The sequence below is a fragment of the Leptinotarsa decemlineata genome, unplaced genomic scaffold, assembly GCF_025532065.1.
Source record: "Leptinotarsa decemlineata unplaced genomic scaffold, Ldec_3_MD MMD2_tig00000505_RagTag_RagTag, whole genome shotgun sequence".
In the NCBI taxonomy this organism is placed as follows: domain Eukaryota; kingdom Metazoa; phylum Arthropoda; class Insecta; order Coleoptera; family Chrysomelidae; genus Leptinotarsa; species Leptinotarsa decemlineata.
In genome coordinates this window covers 19581863-19601617 of record NW_027412549.1, presented here as the reverse complement: position 1 = coordinate 19601617, position 19755 = coordinate 19581863, and the positions used below count along the sequence as shown (strand labels likewise).

General features: G+C 35.7%; 1 protein-coding gene across 2 annotated transcripts in view; it reads right to left on the bottom strand.

Moving 5' to 3' along the window:
• Flo2 (flotillin-2) overlaps window positions 1-19755 on the bottom strand; it is a 152008-nt gene that overhangs the window by 13748 nt on the left and 118505 nt on the right. Inside the window, exons 1-3 of one of the 2 annotated variants that reach the window (XM_074174199.1) lie at window positions 18231-18705; window positions 11991-12223; window positions 3305-3424 (exon numbers count right to left, since the gene is read on the bottom strand). In XM_074174199.1, the coding sequence (XP_074030300.1) occupies window positions 3305-3424; window positions 11991-12223; window positions 18231-18273 (396 nt within the window). In that variant the 5' untranslated portion in view covers window positions 18274-18705. Of the gene's footprint in view, window positions 1-3304; window positions 3425-11990; window positions 12224-18230; window positions 18706-19755 lie in introns of those variants that run through there. The other variant, XM_074174198.1, reaches the window with a different exon arrangement.

The following is a 19755-nucleotide window of genomic DNA, read 5'->3' as shown; positions in this document are numbered from 1 at the left end:
AAACTTGAAGATAGAACAATGCTTATTGGCCATATCCCCTGAAACGTGGCACAGACGATTAGCTCACATCAACAGCCAAGATATGTACAAAATGAAGGATTGTGTGAATGGATTATCACTAAAAGAGAAGGTAAACATAGATAAATCTAACTGCATAGTTTGCTGTGAGGGCAAACAAACAAGATTACCTTTTTCAAATACAAGTAAGCTTAGTCTGAACTTATTAGACATAATACATGGTGACATCTGTGGTCCCATGGAAAATGTGTCCATTGGCGGCTCTAGGTATTTTCTACTTTTAGTCGATGACTGTAGTCGCATGTCATTTGTGTATTTCTTAAAGTCTAAAAGTCAAGCTTTTTCTAAGTTTAAAGAATTTAAAGCTATGGCAGAAAAACAGAAAAGCAAAAAAATAAAAGTATTCCGCACAGATCAAGGTGGTGAATTTTGTTCAAATGAGTTTAAGACATTTTTAAAAACCGAAGGAATAATACACCAAATGACCAATGCCTACACGCCAGAACAAAATGGGGTTGCTGAGCGCCATAATCGAACCCTTATAGAAAAAGCAAGATGCCTACTGTTTGATGCTGGCTTAGAAAAACGTTTCTGGGCAGAAGCAGTCAACACTGCTAGTTATCTAAGAAATCGTTGTGTAGCAAGTGGTATTGATGGAAAAACACCATATGAAATTTGGGTAGGACAAAAACCGGACCTGTCAAAGCTCAAAATTTTTGGAAGTTCCTGTATGGTGCATATACCTAAGGACAAGCGTACAAAATTTGAAAAAAAGGCAAAAAGACACATACTTGTTGGCTATTCAGAGAATATCAAAGGTTATAGAGTCTATAACCCAGACATTGATGACATAACAACCAGTAGAGATGTCATAGTTTATGAAGACTATACAAGTAAAAGATTTGAAAATACATCAGAAGTAGTAAACTATGAAGAAGTTGTTGGAATGTCAGAAGCAGTGGGGGATTTAGATTCCAATCCAGCTGTTGAGAATATTAGTGAAGGCAGTTCGTTCACTGACTTGGACGATTTAGATCCAGACTATATTCCAAACAATGCTGATGATGTTGAAACTCGAACAGAAGTAAGAAGATCTGGAAGAGAAAGAAAAGAAAAGAAATTTGAGGATTATGTTACTTATCTGAGCGCTGCAGATAGCAACATCTATTTTGAGGAGTTCCCAACCACATACTCACAGGCTATGGGTAGAAACGACAAAGACGAGTGGCAAAAGGCCATGCAGGAAGAGATGAACAACCTGGTGGAAAATGAATCGTGGGAAGTTGTCGACCTACCATCGAACGGTACATTGGTTGAGTGCAAGTGGGTATATAAAATAAAATGTGATACTGAAAATAATAAAAGCTATCGTGCTAGATTAGTGGCGAAAGGTTTTACTCAAAGAGAAGGAGTGGACTATGGTGAAACCTTCTCACCGGTAGTTAGGTATTCTACACTTAGGTTACTAATGGCATTGTCTGTAGATTTAGGTCTAGACGTAAGTCACTTAGATGTAACTACGGCCTTTTTACACGGACACTTAGACGAAGTTGTATATATGAGACAACCTGAGGGTTTTATCAAATCAGGATATGAAGGCAAAGTTTTAAGGTTAAAACGTGCCCTTTATGGCTTAAAACAAGCGTCACGTGTCTGGTATAAAAAAGTCGAGGATATATTGTTGTGTCTAGGCTATAGTGAATCAGCTCTTGAACCTTGCGTTTTTATAAAGCATGTCAATAGTTTTCTTACTGTGATTGCACTATATGTTGACGATTTTTTAATTTTCTCAAACAACATAGCCGAAAGTACAGATTTGAAAGAGAAATTGGCAGACCATTTTAAACTAAAAGACTTAGGTCAGGCCAAACATATTTTGGGAGTAAGTGTGTGCATTGATAAGAAAAACGAAGTTATAACCCTAGATCAAAGTAAATACATTGATTCACTATTGACTCGATTCAACATGATTGACTGTAAACCTATTGATACTCCTATGGAAAATGGTTTAAGCTTAAATAAGGGTGACAAAAACTGTAATTCATTGTTACCATATAGGCAGCTCATTGGTGGATTAATGTATCTCGCCGTAATGACGAGACCTGATATTTCTTACTCAGTCAGCTATCTTAGTCAGTACAATAGTTGCTTTGATGTTAGTCATTGGAAATCCGCAAAAAGAGTTTTAAAATATTTGCAGAAAACCAGAAATTTTTGTCTTAAGTATAAAAAGGGTTCTGGTCAATTACTGGGTTTTGTAGACTCTGACTGGGGTAGCAGCACAGTTGACAGGAGGTCTTATACTGGTTTCTGTTTTAAATATTCCGAGTGTGTTATTTCCTGGGAAAGCACCAAACAAAAAACTGTAGCACTCTCAACGACGGAAGCCGAATATATGGCCTTGTCTGAGGCATCGAAAGAAGCCGTTTATCTGAGGAACTTGTTAGGTGAAATTAAAGGCTCATTTAATTGTGTTCAGCTATACTGTGACAATCAAAGCGCAATTAAATTATGTAATAATCCTGTATATCACAAAAGAACAAAGCATATAGATGTACGACACCATTACATCAGAGATGTTGTTACTAACAAATTTATAAATGTTGTGTACATTCAAACAAATGAAATGGTGGCTGACATCTTGACTAAGGCTTTACCTTCTGTTAAGCATTATAAGTTTCTGAAGACTCTTGGAATAGAATGATTTTTATTGTTTAACCTAGTGGGGGTGTTGATATTAGCTTAAAAATAAAAGATGTTAGTTGTCGCGCCCTCTAGTAGCATATGTAGCAGTTACTTTGTATTCCCGTTCCTTTTCTAATAAAGCAGTTTCTTGCTGATAGTTGAACAAGTCGGAGTGTTTTTATTGTTTCCTTCCGCCTGCTTTTTAATATTGAAAGGGGTTATATTTTTAGGAGTAATTAATTTTTGGTAAAGAAAGTTTTTTGTGATGCACTGTTTGGAACCTTTGGTGTAGTAATGAATAATACTAGAGTTTTTTGGTGTTGGGAGAAAAAAAAACTCCAGTAATATTTATTGCTATTTGGTCGAAAAAAATTGTTACAAAAATACTTTTAACACTAGTGTTAAAAATATTTTCCACACGCTACTTTGTAAACATCATCTTTTAATACTCTTGGCAACATGGCAACCATTAAAAATGTCACTTTCAATGACAGTTGTACCAAACTTTTTTGCTCCCTATATTGAAGAGGCGAAGTGAAAAGCCAAAATAGATTTCTTTAATTTATTTTTCGTTTTGGTATTTGTTAAAACAGGTACTTACGGCAGTGTTGATTTCCTGATCAAAGTTTGCTTTTTGCAATTTGAACATCCTGGAATTATCTTCAATTTTTGTGTCTGTGGAATATTTTATGTCCATAGCTGATTTCTGACATTCGGCTTCCTAGAAAAAAATGAAACACAAATTAGAAACGATATCATTTGATGTCATGAAGTAATTGATAATAAAAGGAAAAACTGGATGAATATGAAATATGTCAAATTACAGCTTGTCAAATAACTTGAAGAGCTTATTTAAACTGAGAGGGTTATATTTTTAGGAGAGGTTAACTTTTGGGAAAGTTTTTGGCTTTCTACTTAATTTAAAGCTATCATATCTGACCAAAGGTGGATTCGAACTCAACACTGTCGGTCGAGATATTATTTTTTTCTATTGAAATAGATGAAGCTTGATCTTCATTTGATTTTTTGACTAACTTTTCATATTTATTCTGGAATAAACTTAGAAAATATACGTATGACATCTTTTCCCCGCTATAATAATTTCTTTGATAATTTCATTCTCATGTGAAATTCCCCATACATTTTCTTATACAGTGGATCTGCTTAAGTTCGCACCATATGGAAAACTTTAATATTATGAATTTTCGAAAATAGGTTATTATTCATAAAAATTTATGAACGGTCTCAAACCTGAAATGCAACGATCAGATATCAAATTTTATCAGTCGTGTACGAGGTTTGTCAGAAAATATTAATTTTGTCCAACAGTTGAGTAAATATATTTTTAAAAATATCAGAAACTTTTATCCGTTATCTCTTGATTCGTTAAAAATTCAATAACCTTTACGTTTCTTAACCTCTGTCTCATATTTTGATGATGCATCAAAATAAATAATAAATAACAAATAACTCATTTCACAATAATTATCAACTACATGAATACAGTGCAAATAATGATAATTGCGTAACAAGCGTGTAATAATTTATCATAAATTCAGTGTTGCTTCAACGTATCCGCCTTCTCTCACAATACAGGTTTCCGTTCTAGAAGAAAATTCCTTCAATACATATCTAATCATATTCAGAGTTATTCTCTGAATTGTTTCCGCAATAATTGTTTCCAAATGTTTTACGTTTGTGAATGGCCTGGGTTCATATACCTTTTCTTTTAAGTAACCCCAGAAAAACCTCCAATGGGGTTAAATCTGGCCAAAAAATATCGGAATATCTAGGAATTGACCTTCCATCAAAAATATTTTCAAGATATTGCCTTACTTTCATCGTACTATGATATGGTACCATATCCTGCTGGTACCATACCTGTTGCCGTCACGAAGAAAATCAGGCAACTGACTAATAATAATAATAATAATAATAGAATTTATTCATCAATCAAAGGTTATACAAGGCATTATACATACACATACATAACACTTATCAGACTAGTCAAGAAAGAAAAGAAGGTAATCTACAAATAAGTTGTTAATCGGAAACAAACCAGATAAATTGTACATACAATAGTCAGTCTTACAATTATGAGATATCACGAATTATAAAAAGTCTTCAACATTATAAAATACTTTTTCAAGAAGAAAGTTTTTCAATTTATTTTTGAATAGAATGTCATTCAGATTCACATCTATCAAATCTCTTATTTTATTGAAACACTTGATACCAATATGCTTTGGTGAATTTTCACTTGTCATATATAGTCGAAAAAAGGGCTAATATGTATGTTTTTCTAAATACTTATCTATTATTTCTATTAATGGCTAGTTGCTAGCTGGATTATCACAATTATTTTGTTCATGCACTTTTATTTCGAGAAAGCTACTTCTTGTTAGTTATTTGTTGGGTTATTGGGATATTTCTCAGTAGGAAGTCCACGTTGAATCTTAACTATGTAAAAAACCGTTCAGGACTTTTGTTATCATTGACGAACGGGGATTTTTGTGTTCTGTTTAGGAGATATTAAAAATTAAAATTGAATATTACATTCACCAGTTGTTTTGCCTTCAGTAATAGGTAGAAGCTCGGATGAATACGATGAATGGATTCATCGTTTGACAAATAAGTTTCACAAACAATATGAACAAATAATAGAAGCGACATACAGTGCATTCCATTGAAAACGAGCCACCCTGAATAACTTTTGGTACAATGATTTGCAGGAAAAATAAAAAACACGTCAACCATAGTATTCGGGGGGACATATTTTGACATATTCTCATTTGATGTTACTTCCCCTATCGCACCCCCAGAGCATGTCACCAACTTTTTTTTTAAATGGATCACCCTATATTGTGTATAGTTCAAGTAAAAGATATAGTGCCCCCTACCTTCCAGCAGTTCCCCTTTAATAACACACACAACGCGGTACTCATCGCTACATTCTGTTGGTCACTGTAACATGACTTCAAATTTAATATTATGACTCTTCAGCCAATCATAAAACTCGGTTAGTAAAAATTATCCAATACCAACCGCCAATATTTCAGTCTACGTGGACTAATTCGTTGCGGCATAATTCCTTTGTATTGTTTTTTTTTGCCTTTGACTTCGCCGACACCTTTAAGATTACTATATCGGTTACTTCGACTACAATCTGTTATAGTCGAAGTAACTGATTTTGTATTTGTCTCATTTTACAATAACGATTAACCACCAGTTGAAGTTACAATTTGTGTTTCTGTTTTTGTGAATTCTTGAGAAGCAATGGTTTATACGCTTCGAAAACGGATTAAGTTTGTAATACCAGAAAGGAAATAGTGCTAGAGCTGCTGGTCGTTTGTTCAATGATAATCATTCAGGAAGAAATATACGATACAAATACGTTTCGGAATTATTGAACAAATTTATGGAAACCGGATCTCTTGACAAAAAAAGCATAACCGTCAGGCAGGGCCGTTGTCATAAGGGGGGATGGGGGGAGCGTCCCCCCCTGCTTTTTCAACTTGGGAAAAAGTTGGGAAACGTTGGTAAATTTTGGGCCATGAAGATAGAAAAAAATAATAGTAAAAAAAATAATAAAAATAAAAAATAAAAATGAGAGAAAAGAAAAGGAGAGGTGATAAGAAAAGGGAAAGAAGCAGGAGAAAGTTGGGATTTCCCAACATGCATAACTTGAAGAGAATTCTGAGTTGTTTGAAATCTTCAAAAAAGTTTAATTTCTCCCAGGTAAGAAAACAGTTCTGAATAGTCCACAAATTTTGAAGTGACAATTTTACAAAATTCTCAACTTTTCGCTGTTTTTCCGACTTGGAAAAGTTGGGAAATTTCGGGCCGTGAAGATAGAAAAAATAATAGTAGAAAACAATAAGCACAATATTATTTAAGTGTTGTTTCCTTTCATTTGTATTGAATATTCCTATACATGCTGGATATGGTGGAAGACCAAGGACCTTGGTCCAAAGTGGAATAATTCCCATTATTATTTTTATAATTACCAAAATTTATTTTTGTTTGTGCATACCCCAACGGGCATAAGCATTCAGCCAATTTTTGGATAGCTAAGTAAGAAAATTAATATATTATAGTAGTAACTGATCCCTCGGCTTTCATTTCTTCGAAAGTTGGGAAATTTTGCTGGTGGAGTTGGGAAAATTTGAATTCCCTAACCCTCTGGCTTTTCTTTTCGCTACGGCCCTGCATTCAGGAGTTGTCAACGATGAAGCTATTTGCACTGCAGTTTTAGGGCACGTTGGTCTAATAGAAAATTCGCAATCTCTTACTAAGTTATCTCAAGAATCAGTAATCAGTCGTACCAATGTTTGCAGGATCCTTCATCAGTATAAATTTCATCCATATAAGATAAGAATAGTTCATGAATTGAACGAAGTTGATTTCAATAGACGCATCGAGTTTTGTGAAAGTCTCACTGAACGGATAAAATTGCATTAGAATTCCTTGTATAAAATTAATTGTTTGGATGAATGTACGTTTAGTTTGATTGAAGAGGTGAATCGGCAACATTGTCGATATTGGAGTGATACGAATCCTCATTTATACCGTCAAGTTCAAACCCAACGACCTCAAAAACTGAATGTTTGGGAAGGAGTTTTAGGTGACCATATCATAGGACCTTTTTTTATCGATCATAATTTGACAAGTGATAAATATTTGGATATGTTGAAGAATCGAATAATACTGTGTATCAACAGGACAATTGAGGAGGATATTAGTTTTTCAGCAGGATGGTGCACCTCCTCATTATGCAGCACCAGTGCGAAAATTTTTGGATGATCATTTTCCTGGTCGCTGGATTGGCAGAAGACGTCCTACAGAATGGCCACCATAGATTTCTTGCTATGGAGTCATTTGAAGTCCAAAGTGTATGAGATAGAATCAACAACATTAGAAGATTTGAAAGAGAATAGACATGAGGCATTGCAAAGACATCACTCCCGAGATTCTCAACCATGAGAGAGCGGCAATCTAAGCACGTTTGTACCATTGTATTTAAGTTAGTGGAAACGTTTTTGAACAATTACTATAGAATTTTTTTTGTCGATATGTCAAAATTTGGCCTCCTGTTTGATGACCTGTTTTTTTATTTTTCCTGCAAATAATTGTTTCAAAAGTTATTCAGGGTGGCTCGTTTTCAACTCAAATTATTTGTAGCTCCCGAACCATGAGCTTTAGACCATATATTTCATACTTTGTTGAAATCTGGTCATCATGGAGCATCTGATAATGCAAAACAATATAGGGTGATCCATTTAAAAAAAATGGTGACATGTTCTGGGTGTGCGATAGGGGAAGTAACATCAAATGTGAATATGTCAAAATGTGCCCCCCTGTATACTATTGTACACGTGTTTTTTTATTTTTCCTGAAAAATCATTGTACCAATAATTATTCAGGGTGGCTCGTTTTAAATGGAATGCACTGTATATATTTATATATAATATATAGAAATTTGATCTTTAACAACGCGACATTCCTTATGCGTAATAAAATTGAATGTGATGTTTGTACAATCATCTGAATCTGAAGGTGAATCACATTGAAAACAACCGGAAAGTTCTAAGAAATTATTATTGAAAGTTCAACAACCTTCTATACATACGAATGTGAGGACAGAACACGAAAAAACCTTTACATACGGGGAACATTAAAATAAAAATGATCAATGATCTTTTCACAGAACGATGTCTGAGGTAGCGGAGCATCGGAAACGGTAGGGGGATTCCGCTGAGATGGTTCAAGGCCAAAGTGACCACAAAACCGTTCTGTTCACTCTTCCGTTGTTTTAATTTTCACAATGAATGAACCTTTTTCCCGAAGTACGAAAAATCACTCCGAGGCAGCGCTAGTAGTTCGGTAGGGACAAACACTGCCTAATCCTCATATGAACATATGGTAAAGTACAATTAAAAAAGAATGTTTTCAACAGATGTTCCTGGAGCAAAACTAAAATTTGCAACTGTGAAGGATAACAATGTTGTAACATTAAAACGTTGGCTTGCATGCCGTAAAAGTGAATAGTATACAGGTTAGTATACAGACTCTAGTAAGAGTAGCGGTAGATTTAAACTGTAATAAAAGAAATTTAAAATAATTATGAATTTTTGATTTATTTACGAGTGAAATATGAATCAAATATAGATGGTACTGACATAAATTTAATTAAATATAATAAATGAATACAATTTAATGAGCGATTGAGGTTATATCTCATTCTTATCAATGGTAATTAACTATGAAAAATTTACTATTCATTTCATGTTTAGAGCATACATATGAATATTTATTAATTTTTTTGCACTGTTAAATCCACTCTCCTCGAAAAATGTATCCATTTCTTATCTAACCTCAATAATATGAGGTATTATAAGTGGTATAAAAAACAACGTTTTCTTCCGGATATCGATTATCCGTTGTACAATTCTCAAAACAGCATTGCTTTGTTGGCATTATACCAGCACAAAATAATTTTTCATATCAGATTTATATTTTTAAATAATGAATTAATATGACGTTATTATAATACTGTTTTAGGTACATGTGAATAGTTTATGTTTGTCCCTACTACTAGTGCTGCCTCTCGTGACACGTTCGCTGTACTATTCTCAGGAAAAAAAGGTTCATTGTCACAAAACATTTGGCTACTTATTTATCGTTCGTATAAATTTTATTAATCAAATACAAACTACGAACCTAAAAATCGTATCGTTATTTCTAAACCCGATACATAGTATTGGCGATGAGTTGGTGGTTTGTGTTCGAATGTCGTTTGTCTATGAACGAACCAAGTAATAAAAAAACAAGAACCAGGTCAGCGTCGAGAGTTCATTGACCTTGTCTGAAATCAAAGTTGTCGAAGTTTTTTTTTGTAGTGTGTTGGTATTGAAAAAAGTCATGGCATTCATAGGAATCATTGAACCGTCTAATCTCAAATATGATTTCACATCCTATATAGAGAGATTGGAGCATCTGTTCAAAGTAAATAAAACCGAGGAGGATATCAAGTTGTTAATGTTGATTAGGTACAATGGGTGGCCCTGAGCTATACAATATAATGAAGAGTCTGGTAGCACCAAAAAACCCGGAGGAAGCCACTTCGGCTTCCTCCGGAAGTTGTGAAACTGTCGAAAAACCATTTCCACCCAGCCAAGTTGGAAATCGCAGAAACATTCAATTTCAACAATTCAGCAACTGATTTACTCTGTTTCTGAATATGTGGTGGAGCTGAAAAAATTGGCACGTTCTTGCAAATTTGGAAAATCAATACTGTAGATTACTGAGGAGAGTGGTATGATGACTGCTACCTAGGACCTTCCGAATTATTTTTTAGCCTTTAGAACATTATCTTCATTATCTTTTTTTCAATAGAGACGTTTAACATATTTTTTACTTATTTTATTTTAAAAATAAGTATCAAATCTCTATATTTTCTGCGTGCCTAGAGAGAAGGTATGTTCACTATGCGTTCTAATGCAACATACTCATAGTACACACGCATCTTGAAGGCAACATACCTCAAAAAATTGTTCTGTACATCCTCAAGTTTCACTTCATGTGTAACGTTATGGGGGGACCCAACTGTGGAACAACAATCGAGATGAGATCTAACTAGGAAAAAATAGACTTACGAGTAATAGTGATGTTGGTGAAATTGCAGGTGGTTCTCATTATGAAGCCAAATATCGTCATGTATTTCTGAATTACAGCGGAAATGTGTGATTCATAGCTTAAGTGAGGAGTCTAGGATAACACCTAGGTCTTGAGTTTTAAAAGCAGAATGTGAGGTCAGATTATCTGTATTATAATCAGAAGTGATTGTGTGATGTGTTCGATGAAAACGAAGAGTATGGCATTTGGATGCGTTCAAACACATATCATTTTGCGTACACCCAGGGCCGCAGCGAAAAGAAAAACCAGGAGGGGGAGGGAATCCAAATTTTCCCAACCCCACCAGCAAAATTTCCCAACTTTCGAAAAACTGAAAGCCGAGGGATTAGTTACTACTACTACTATACTATATTAATTTTCTTACTTAGCTACCCAAATATTGGCTGAAGGCTTATACCCGTTAGGGTATGTACAAACAAAAATAGATTTTGGTAATTATAAAAATAATAATGAGGGTTACTCCACTTTGGACCAAGGTCCTTGGTCTACCACCATATCGATCATGTATAGGAATATTCAATACAAATGAAAGGAAACAACACTTAAATAATATTGTGCGTATTGTTTTCTACTATTATTTTTTCTATTTTCACGGCCCGAAATTTCCCAACTTCTCCAAGTCGAATGAACAGCTAAAAGTTGGGAATTTCGTTAAATTGTCACTTCAAAATTTGTGAACTGTTCAGAATTGTTCTCTTACTTGGGAGAAATTAAACTTTTTTGAAGTTTTCAAACAACTCAGAATTTCAAAGTATGGGATCTCCAAGTTATGCATGTTGGGAAATCCCAACATTGTCCTGGTTTTTTCCCTTTTCTTATTACCTCTCCCTTTCTTTTCTCTCATTTTTATTTTTTGAATTTCTGTTCATTTTTTTACTATTATTTTTTTCTTCACGGCCCAAAATTTCCCAACTTTTTTTTAAGTCGAAAAAGCAGGGGAGGAGGCTCCCCTCATCCCTCCATGGCGATGACCCTACGTACACCTATTAGATAGGCAATTTATATCGTTTTGTAGTATCAATGTTTCACTTATTTTAAAACATTTTAAATCGTCAGCAAATAGCAAATCTCCACTTTCATGAGAAGGAGTTTAGTTATAGTTGTTGAAATTGTGAATAGTTTGTTCAATGTCAATTGCATTTTCGTGATCTACGTTTTACGTTCAATAAAAATAATCAAAAATGTTATTACATTAAGGTAGCTCCCCTGATTCTTTATCTTCGTTTTGTTACATTTCACAAACATATATTACACACATATATTTCTCCTTAGTACATTTTTTTTTCATTCAATGGGGGTTCCCTTTTCTCTAAATTTACATACAGGAGAATAAAACCAGGTGTATACTCGGGATTGTAGTATTCACTTTAGAAGAAATATTGTGAATGTAAAACTACCCAATTCATAACAAATCCTGAATATTTCAAACTAGTGAAGGTTAAGTTATGTGTTCATTTCCATATTCAATTTATCAACAAAGAATTTTTTTCACTTCATACATTTCAATATTATATTTCCTCATCGAATATAAACAAATGAGTGAGTATTAACTAATATACTTTCGATGAAAATCAAGTCATTCAAAACCTTACCCTGATTCCGGCGTCCCTATTGGCTTCAGCGACCCCTGCGTCGGCGTCCCTCTTGACCATGGCCGTTTGTGCCTTGCCGAGAGACGTCAGATACTGGACATCATCGTAGACGTCCTTGATAGTGAAAGAAAGGATTTCGATGCCCATGCGGCCGACATCCGGCGCAGCCACCTCTCGCACAAGAGCAGCAAATTGATCTCGATCGCGATATACCTCTTCTACTGTAAGAGTTCCTACGAAAAACAAAATATTGTTAACAATGGATAGTACACATTTTGGTAAGAATGTAGATAACATAATATTGTTGTAAATCATGCCCCAAAGAAAATAACGCTGGCCGCCACTGGTAGCCATCTGGATCTGGATCTGGAGAGCAGGGAGGATGAGGGTAGGCCCACAGCACTTAGGCCACATGTGACCCATTGTATACCCTCCCAAAGAGTTGTTATCCTAGGTCATCATCCATCCTGTCCTTTCCAGGAAAGTGGAGAGGTCTCTGGGAGACATCTCCATTATATCGGCAGGTGTAGGCCAAGATTCGTCGTACACACACTCTCTTATTGACGATAACTCCGGACACTCGCATAAGACATGCCTGACAGTTTCATCTTCCTGTTCACACATCCTGCATAGAGGTGTGACCTCTAGCCCCATATTATAGAGGTGTTTCCTTAGTTGACAGTGGCCAGTCAGAAATCCTACTGTTAAGCATATATTTTTTTCCGGTTATCGCCAGATATTTTTTTGGCGCCAGCTTCCCAGGGTCGCCCAGGGTGATCCTGGCAAGATTACATCCTTTGATTCCATCTCATCTCTTTAGGAATTGAGCATGGGTGTGACATTTGGCTAGTTCCGCAATTGTCGAAGTCATCAGGCCATGTCACTGGGTCCTAAAATTCTTAGTCCAGCCGCTTCCTTGGCTAAAGAGTCGGCAATGCGATTACCTTTACTCCTGTCGTGCCCTTTAAACCACCTCAGGATTATGTTATTATCTACCGAGGCTTTGGCTAAATCTTGGTAACACGTTGTCGGTTCAAGGCTAATAGGCCCCACTTAATCCTTAGGCTTAGTGATCTGGAGTACACTCCACATCCTGAGCCTTGTTTGGTTTTTGAGCCGTCTGGTAACCATAAACCAATTGTGATGTAGCTAAGAGCGCGCGAATGTACGATGTTCGCTGCCGAACATCGTACATTCGTACATATAAGCGCCATCCATTCGCCCATTGGGACAGTTAAGTGGAAGTTACAGTGCGGTACGCGAAGCGATCTAGTAAGGCGATAAATATTCGAATAATAGTTGAAGTGTTTGTTGTATGTAAAGTGGAATAAAGTTAAGTTTGATTATGGTTCAGTGTAGTCAACTATTTTTAAACCCACGGGGAAAAACGTAACAATATCTCGATCTTCGATAGTCCGGCCATCACTAAGGAATAGTCCAAGCTCAAAAATTAAACCTGATTTGATAAAATGCTGGTTTTATCATTTTAATTTTTTCAATATGGCCATTACCCGGACGACGTTAACCACCAAGATCATTGGTCTACCTTTGTTATCCCAACAGAATAGTTATGATCATGGAATGTGTTCTATATTTTATTAGTTTGTTTCGAAAGTTTTTGCCGTTTTTGTGAGTTTACTTTAAACTGTGATATCTCAGTAAATATCTATTCAATTTCTGGTTCATTTTGTCGTTTACCTCACAATAGGACCCTGCTGTGATAGTTTGGTCTGGTTCCAGAAAGTTATAGTGAATCATACCAGTCGCTGACCACCATACACAAACCGTGCTCTTCTTTTGGTTGGTATTCGCTTTTGGAAAGTGTATAGATCGGTGTCCAACCAATGTCCGAAACGTCTCCTTTTGCCGTAGATGATCCACTTTCCATCACACGTGATGATCAGATCCAAAAAAGGTTCGTTTTGGTTGCGCAAAAGCAAAGAGGAACAGACCTCGAAATGTGACAATTTCTGTCAACCGTTCAAATCGTAGAGCACCCACTTTTCGAGCTTTTGGACCTTTCCAATACGTTTTAAATCAACAAAACTCGCATGAGAGCTGACGTCCAGTTCATGATAATAATAAAGATCTTCATTTTCCACCATAATAAACTTAAATGAAATTAAAAAGAATTCAATACAATGGGAAAAGGCTGGAGATCAGATTAGCTGCTGGCAGCCCAGTTATTATTCCCACTCACCGTTTGTGATGGAGATCGTTTTGAATGTTTTCCTTTACCTTGGTTTCACAATGTGAACATTTAAGTTTACGAAGAATAAAAACTCAAAGTCGTCTCTTCGCAAATCTACTGCACTCCGCTTTGAAATATAATGGACTTCTACCAGAGGTGAACATTCAAAGAATGAAGTATATTCTCCTCTGCTTCTGGGCCTTGATTTGACCTCTTTGACCTTCAAATGTCCTAGCCTTGACATGATGGAGTTGAACTGAGCCCAGATACGGATTTGGCGACTTCAGAAACCTACGACTGACCTAGTTTCGGTACGGTTTGTCATGGAGAGGAAAAAGGTCACCTAATATACGCCAGCTCCAAGATTGTCTCAAATTTCAGAGAAGTTTCGTCCTGGAAAGTAGGTATACAGTCGGGTCAAAAATCGAACATAAGACGGGAGCAGGAGTATACTGTTCTGGGAGAAGCTCACATCACAACTATAGCCTCGCTCAATATATACCCCTATTTCAAGTGGAGGTATATGCAAGCAGTACGGAAGGAATACCAATTTAAAGAGACCTCTACAAAATGAGCGGCTCAGTATTCTTAAAGACATCCAAATTGCATTGGGCCAAATTGATGAAAATTGAGTAATTGAGCAAAAATAGTAATATCTCCGACGTCTTCCAACAGTCCGAGTCTTCAGACGACACTGACCTGTGAGAAGGCATGTTAGTAGTTCATCCCTACAACTGTTTGGTTTCAAGCTTCGAAGGATAAATGAACGCCTTGGAGTGAGCCAATCCTGGAAGATTCTGCCAGAAGTCCATTTGCCATCCAGGTGTTAAGTGTTTGTTTGGCAAAACCTAAAGCGATGACAATGACAGGTTCCGATCCGATGAAGCTACTTCCAGCACCCTCCTTTGCAAGGGAGTCAGCAGCCTCATTGCCTTCCAAGCCATTGTGGCTAGGAATCCAGACTAGACACAATTTGTTAAGTCTTCCTACTGATGAGGGTTATTTTTTGCAATTTGCTACCAATTTAGATGTTGCTCGGTAGGAGCCAAGAGCTTTCAACGCCGCTTGATTGCTTGAAATACAGTCGCATAGGTCCCTAGGCAAGTTGATATCTCTGTCCTGGGTCTGCAACTGAAAACACCTGCACCAGAGCCTGAATGTGATTTTGATTCATCTCTGAACCAAAAACTATCCGCTCTTAATATTTCCTTCTACCGGAGGATCCAGACCTCTCTACTAGGTACTTCTACAATGATTACCAAATTGAAAGTGTGAGCCCTATAACAGTATTCTCCTGATGACACCGATCTATTTATTGAAATACTGGCTAAAAGGATGATGCAGTTTTGGGTATGGAGAAGCGTTTGTGATTTCTGTCTTTCAAGCGGTAGGCTAAATGGTGGGAGAGATTTGAGTAACACTGGTTTTTAATGATAGTAACTTGTTTAAAAAGTTTCAAAATTTATTACTTCGCTCTCATTGCAAAGTAGAGGACCAGAATAGGGAGTAGGCAGGTGTAACAAGAACAATAACAAGAACTTGTGACAACTCCTTTAAATATTAACAACCTGAGTATTGAAAAAGTTTTTGAATATTGTGGATGTGTATTTGAAACTCATAAAATAATTACAATGTATAGATCACCAACAGGGAACTTCCATTTATTCTGCCAGAAACTTCAGGGAATGTTAGACCAAATATTTAGCATAAACTCACTTTTATGGATCTTAGGTGAATTTAATATAGACTTCAACATCTTATCACATGAACGAGAGGAAATACTTGATATATTTGCACAAAACGGCCTTCATAGTATTGTTTATCAGAATACAAGAATATCATCAAGTTCTAGTACAAAAATTGACAATACCCCAAAATCGTGGATCACCGATGAAATCAAAAGGTCGAGTGTACAGTTGATAGATCTGTATATTCTTCGGAAGAATTACTCTATTTTGAAAGGTCAATATCAAATACAAAAGCGAAAACACCATAATCTTGTGGAAACTTGTAAAAGAAATTATTATAACCAAATAATTCAATTATCTGAAAATAAAAATGAAACCTCCTGGACAGTTATCAATAAATTGAAAAATAATAAGAAACCCAAATGATCCAATATAAAAATCTTCCATGAAAATAAAGAAATCTCCTGTCCTGACGACATTGCAAATCTGTTCAATAATTTTTTCATAGGTGCTCCCAAACAGGTTATAGACGATATATCACAGGTTAATAGTAACAACTTTGATCATAGCCTCAATAGAAATATTACTTCAATGGTCGTACTTCCTTTCACCGAGGAAGAAATGCTAAATATATTCTCTAAACTCAAAAATAAAAAATATTCGTCTGTACCTGATGACTTACCTAACAATGTAATAAAAGAATTCAAAAATGATTTGGTGAAACCTATAACTCACTTAATAAACTTTTCACTAGAAACAGGCATATTTCCCGACGCTCTCAAAATAGCGAAAGTGATTCCACTCCATAAAAAGAAGGAAACAAATATAATGAATAATATAGACCCATATCACTCACATCAGTTTTTTCCAAACTTTTTTAATATTGTATACTAGAGAGGCTAAACTCATTCATTGCAAGGTTCAGAATTATCCCAGAAGACCTGCATGGATTCAGAAAATCTACATCTACGGCAACCACAGATACATATATACACATTTTTAATGAATTATAAAAAAAGCCCTATATATTGTGACTTAAGTAAAGCCTTTGATTATGTTCCACACGATCGACTACTTGACAAGCTTTGGTCTTATGGTATCAGGGGATCTGCTTTTAGCTGGTTCGAATCTTTTCTCAAAAATAGATATCAGTATGTACAAAAATCTTGCAATGAGAATAGCGGTCAAAACACAATTCACCACTCTCATCTTGCACCTGTGGAAGTTGGAGTTCCTCAGGGGAGTGTTCTTGCTCAAGCTCTATTTTTAATCTACATAGCAGACATTGTAAAATATCTCTCACATTTTAAATTAACGTTATACGCTGATGATCTCTCCATATTAGTATCACAAAAATCTCACGATCTCAATCAACAAGCTTGCAATGATCTCATAAAAAAAATCATTCTATCGTTCTCCATTAATAGTCTTTATATCAATGCTAGCAAGACACACTTTTCGGGAGGGAGCGCCAGCATTATCAACCCGCAATGACCACTCCCCACACCGTAGGGTAGTGATCATTGGGTCCGAGAATCATGTGTCCTGAGCAACCGCAATGAGCTAAGAATGACAGCCTTCTGCATCTGTGCGGCTAAGATTTCTGCCTTAGTGCGGCAAGCCGGTATGATTTTAAGATTCGAGAGTAGAGAGGACATCATTCCACCAAGGACTCCAATAATCAGAACAACCATTATTAAACGAGATTCCTATGGCTCGGATTTAATAAAAAACGCGACTGAATGTTATTTACGTACTGTCATCGATGACATGGCTACTGAAGAGTCGATAAGGAAAGGGAGATTTTACTTCTTTCAATAATTATATTGTGTAGAAATTCTGTGAATGATATCTGATTTGATTCCATTACGAATATTTGAAATACAAACGGAATAGAGAAAAAAGAGTTTTTCATATAATTCAGCGATCATATAGAAGTATTTGTTTCGAAAGTATTTTTCTTACGTGCAATTCAATGTTTATATGAAAATAGCTGTTTTGAGAGGGTTTTTATTTCCAGTTTGTGTTTGAAAATTACTTGTTTGCATGATCTACACATCTTTGTATAGAGTTAATTTTTGAAATCGATTGCTTCCTTCCTTTCTTTGAAAGATTCCCACATATTTTATATCAAGATGGCCAAAAAATTTCTTTTTTCATTTCTGTATTTTCAAAATGTTGTAAATTTGTTGTGATCGGGGAAAAATCTTTATGGAAAATTGTTGAATAAGCAATAATTGATTCTTATATAAAAGTTTCTCAATCCCCAATTGAAAGTTCGTAAAATATATTTGCATCTTTCCTCAAATACCATTCCTAACCTCAGATGCAATGCTCATTCGTCCACAAAAAATATCATACCTCGCAATGACTGCAAATGTAACTCCCATGGTAAGACCAACATTTAACAAACTCATCCACAGCAATTCCATATCTCAACTATTTCCTTCACACTTTGAGAGTCTGAACACAAATATTTTTGGCGAAAAACTTATCAAGCGTACTTAAGTACTCGAAAAACCATCAAATGTCGAAATGGATCGGTTTCCGTAAATAACTGACTAATCGTATACGCGTTTCTGCCGATGACAGTTCAAGATTAACAAATCGACTCCTCGAACATATCTATTGAATGGATTATTTATTTAAATCTCGAGAAATAACTTATCGAAACAATCGAACAACTAATCACGCGACTGTCAGCTTTTTCGAAGGTGCATCTGCGCTATCAAAAACAGTTGGCTTTATATATTCGAATGGTTATTCGACGATAGAAGCACGTGTCTCCCCTTCCAAGGAGGTGATCACTTGTTACAATTTAAAGGCCACTTTGATTATTAACACAAATTACTCCGTATTAGCGAAAATCGCTGTGGAACTCGTGCGATTTTGTAGAGTCCAAAATGTGTGGAGGAAAGAGACCGATAACCAGTTTTATTGTGACGCTCTTTGCCAGTCGGCAATGACGAAGGTGGAAAGTATTTACTAAATAATTAAATTATATTTCAGACGCAGAATATGAAGATAATGTCGATGTCGTAAAGTAATAAAACACATTTTTTTTGTTTGATGACGCACAGTTTTGTTGATCAATTAAGATAAAAATCCAGAAACTTTGTCGCCTGAAAGTATGAGGTAGTATGAGTATGCTTCAAACTCGTTAGTTCTGATTTTTTGCAGACTAGTTTGTGATGTTGGCCTAATGAATAATCCAAGTTTGTGACCTCGGGCGCTGAACGCAACTTTGTCAAAAATCGAAAAAACCGTGAAAAAATCGGGTATTTTCTCCAATTTTGGCGATAATAACCCTAAAGGACTAGTTTTTGAAATCCGGTAGTTCTGATTTTTTACAGACTTGTATATGATGTTAGCCTAATGAATAATCCAAGTTTGTGACCTCGGGCGCCGAACGCAACTTTATAAAAAATCGAAAAGAAAGCGAAAAATCGGGTTTCTCTCTACAATTTTGGCGATAATAACCCTAAAGGACTAGTTTTTAAAATCCGATAGTTCTGATTTGGAGCAGACTTCTTTGTGATGTTGGCCTAATGAATAATCCTAGTTTGTGACCTCGGGCGCCGAACGCAACTTTGTCAAAAATCGAAAAAACCGAGAAAAAATCGGGTATTTTCTCCAATTTTGGCGATAATAACCCTAAAGGACTAGTTTTTGAAATCCAGTAGTTCTGATTTTTTACAGACTTGTATATGATGTTAGCCTAATGAATAATCTAAGTTTGTGACCTCGGGCGCCGAACGCAACTTTATAAAAAATCGAAAAGAAAGCGAAAAATCGGGTTTCTCTCTACAATTTTGGCGATAATAACCCTAAAGGACTAGTTTTTGAAATCCGGTAGTTCTGATTTTTTACAGACTTGTATATGATG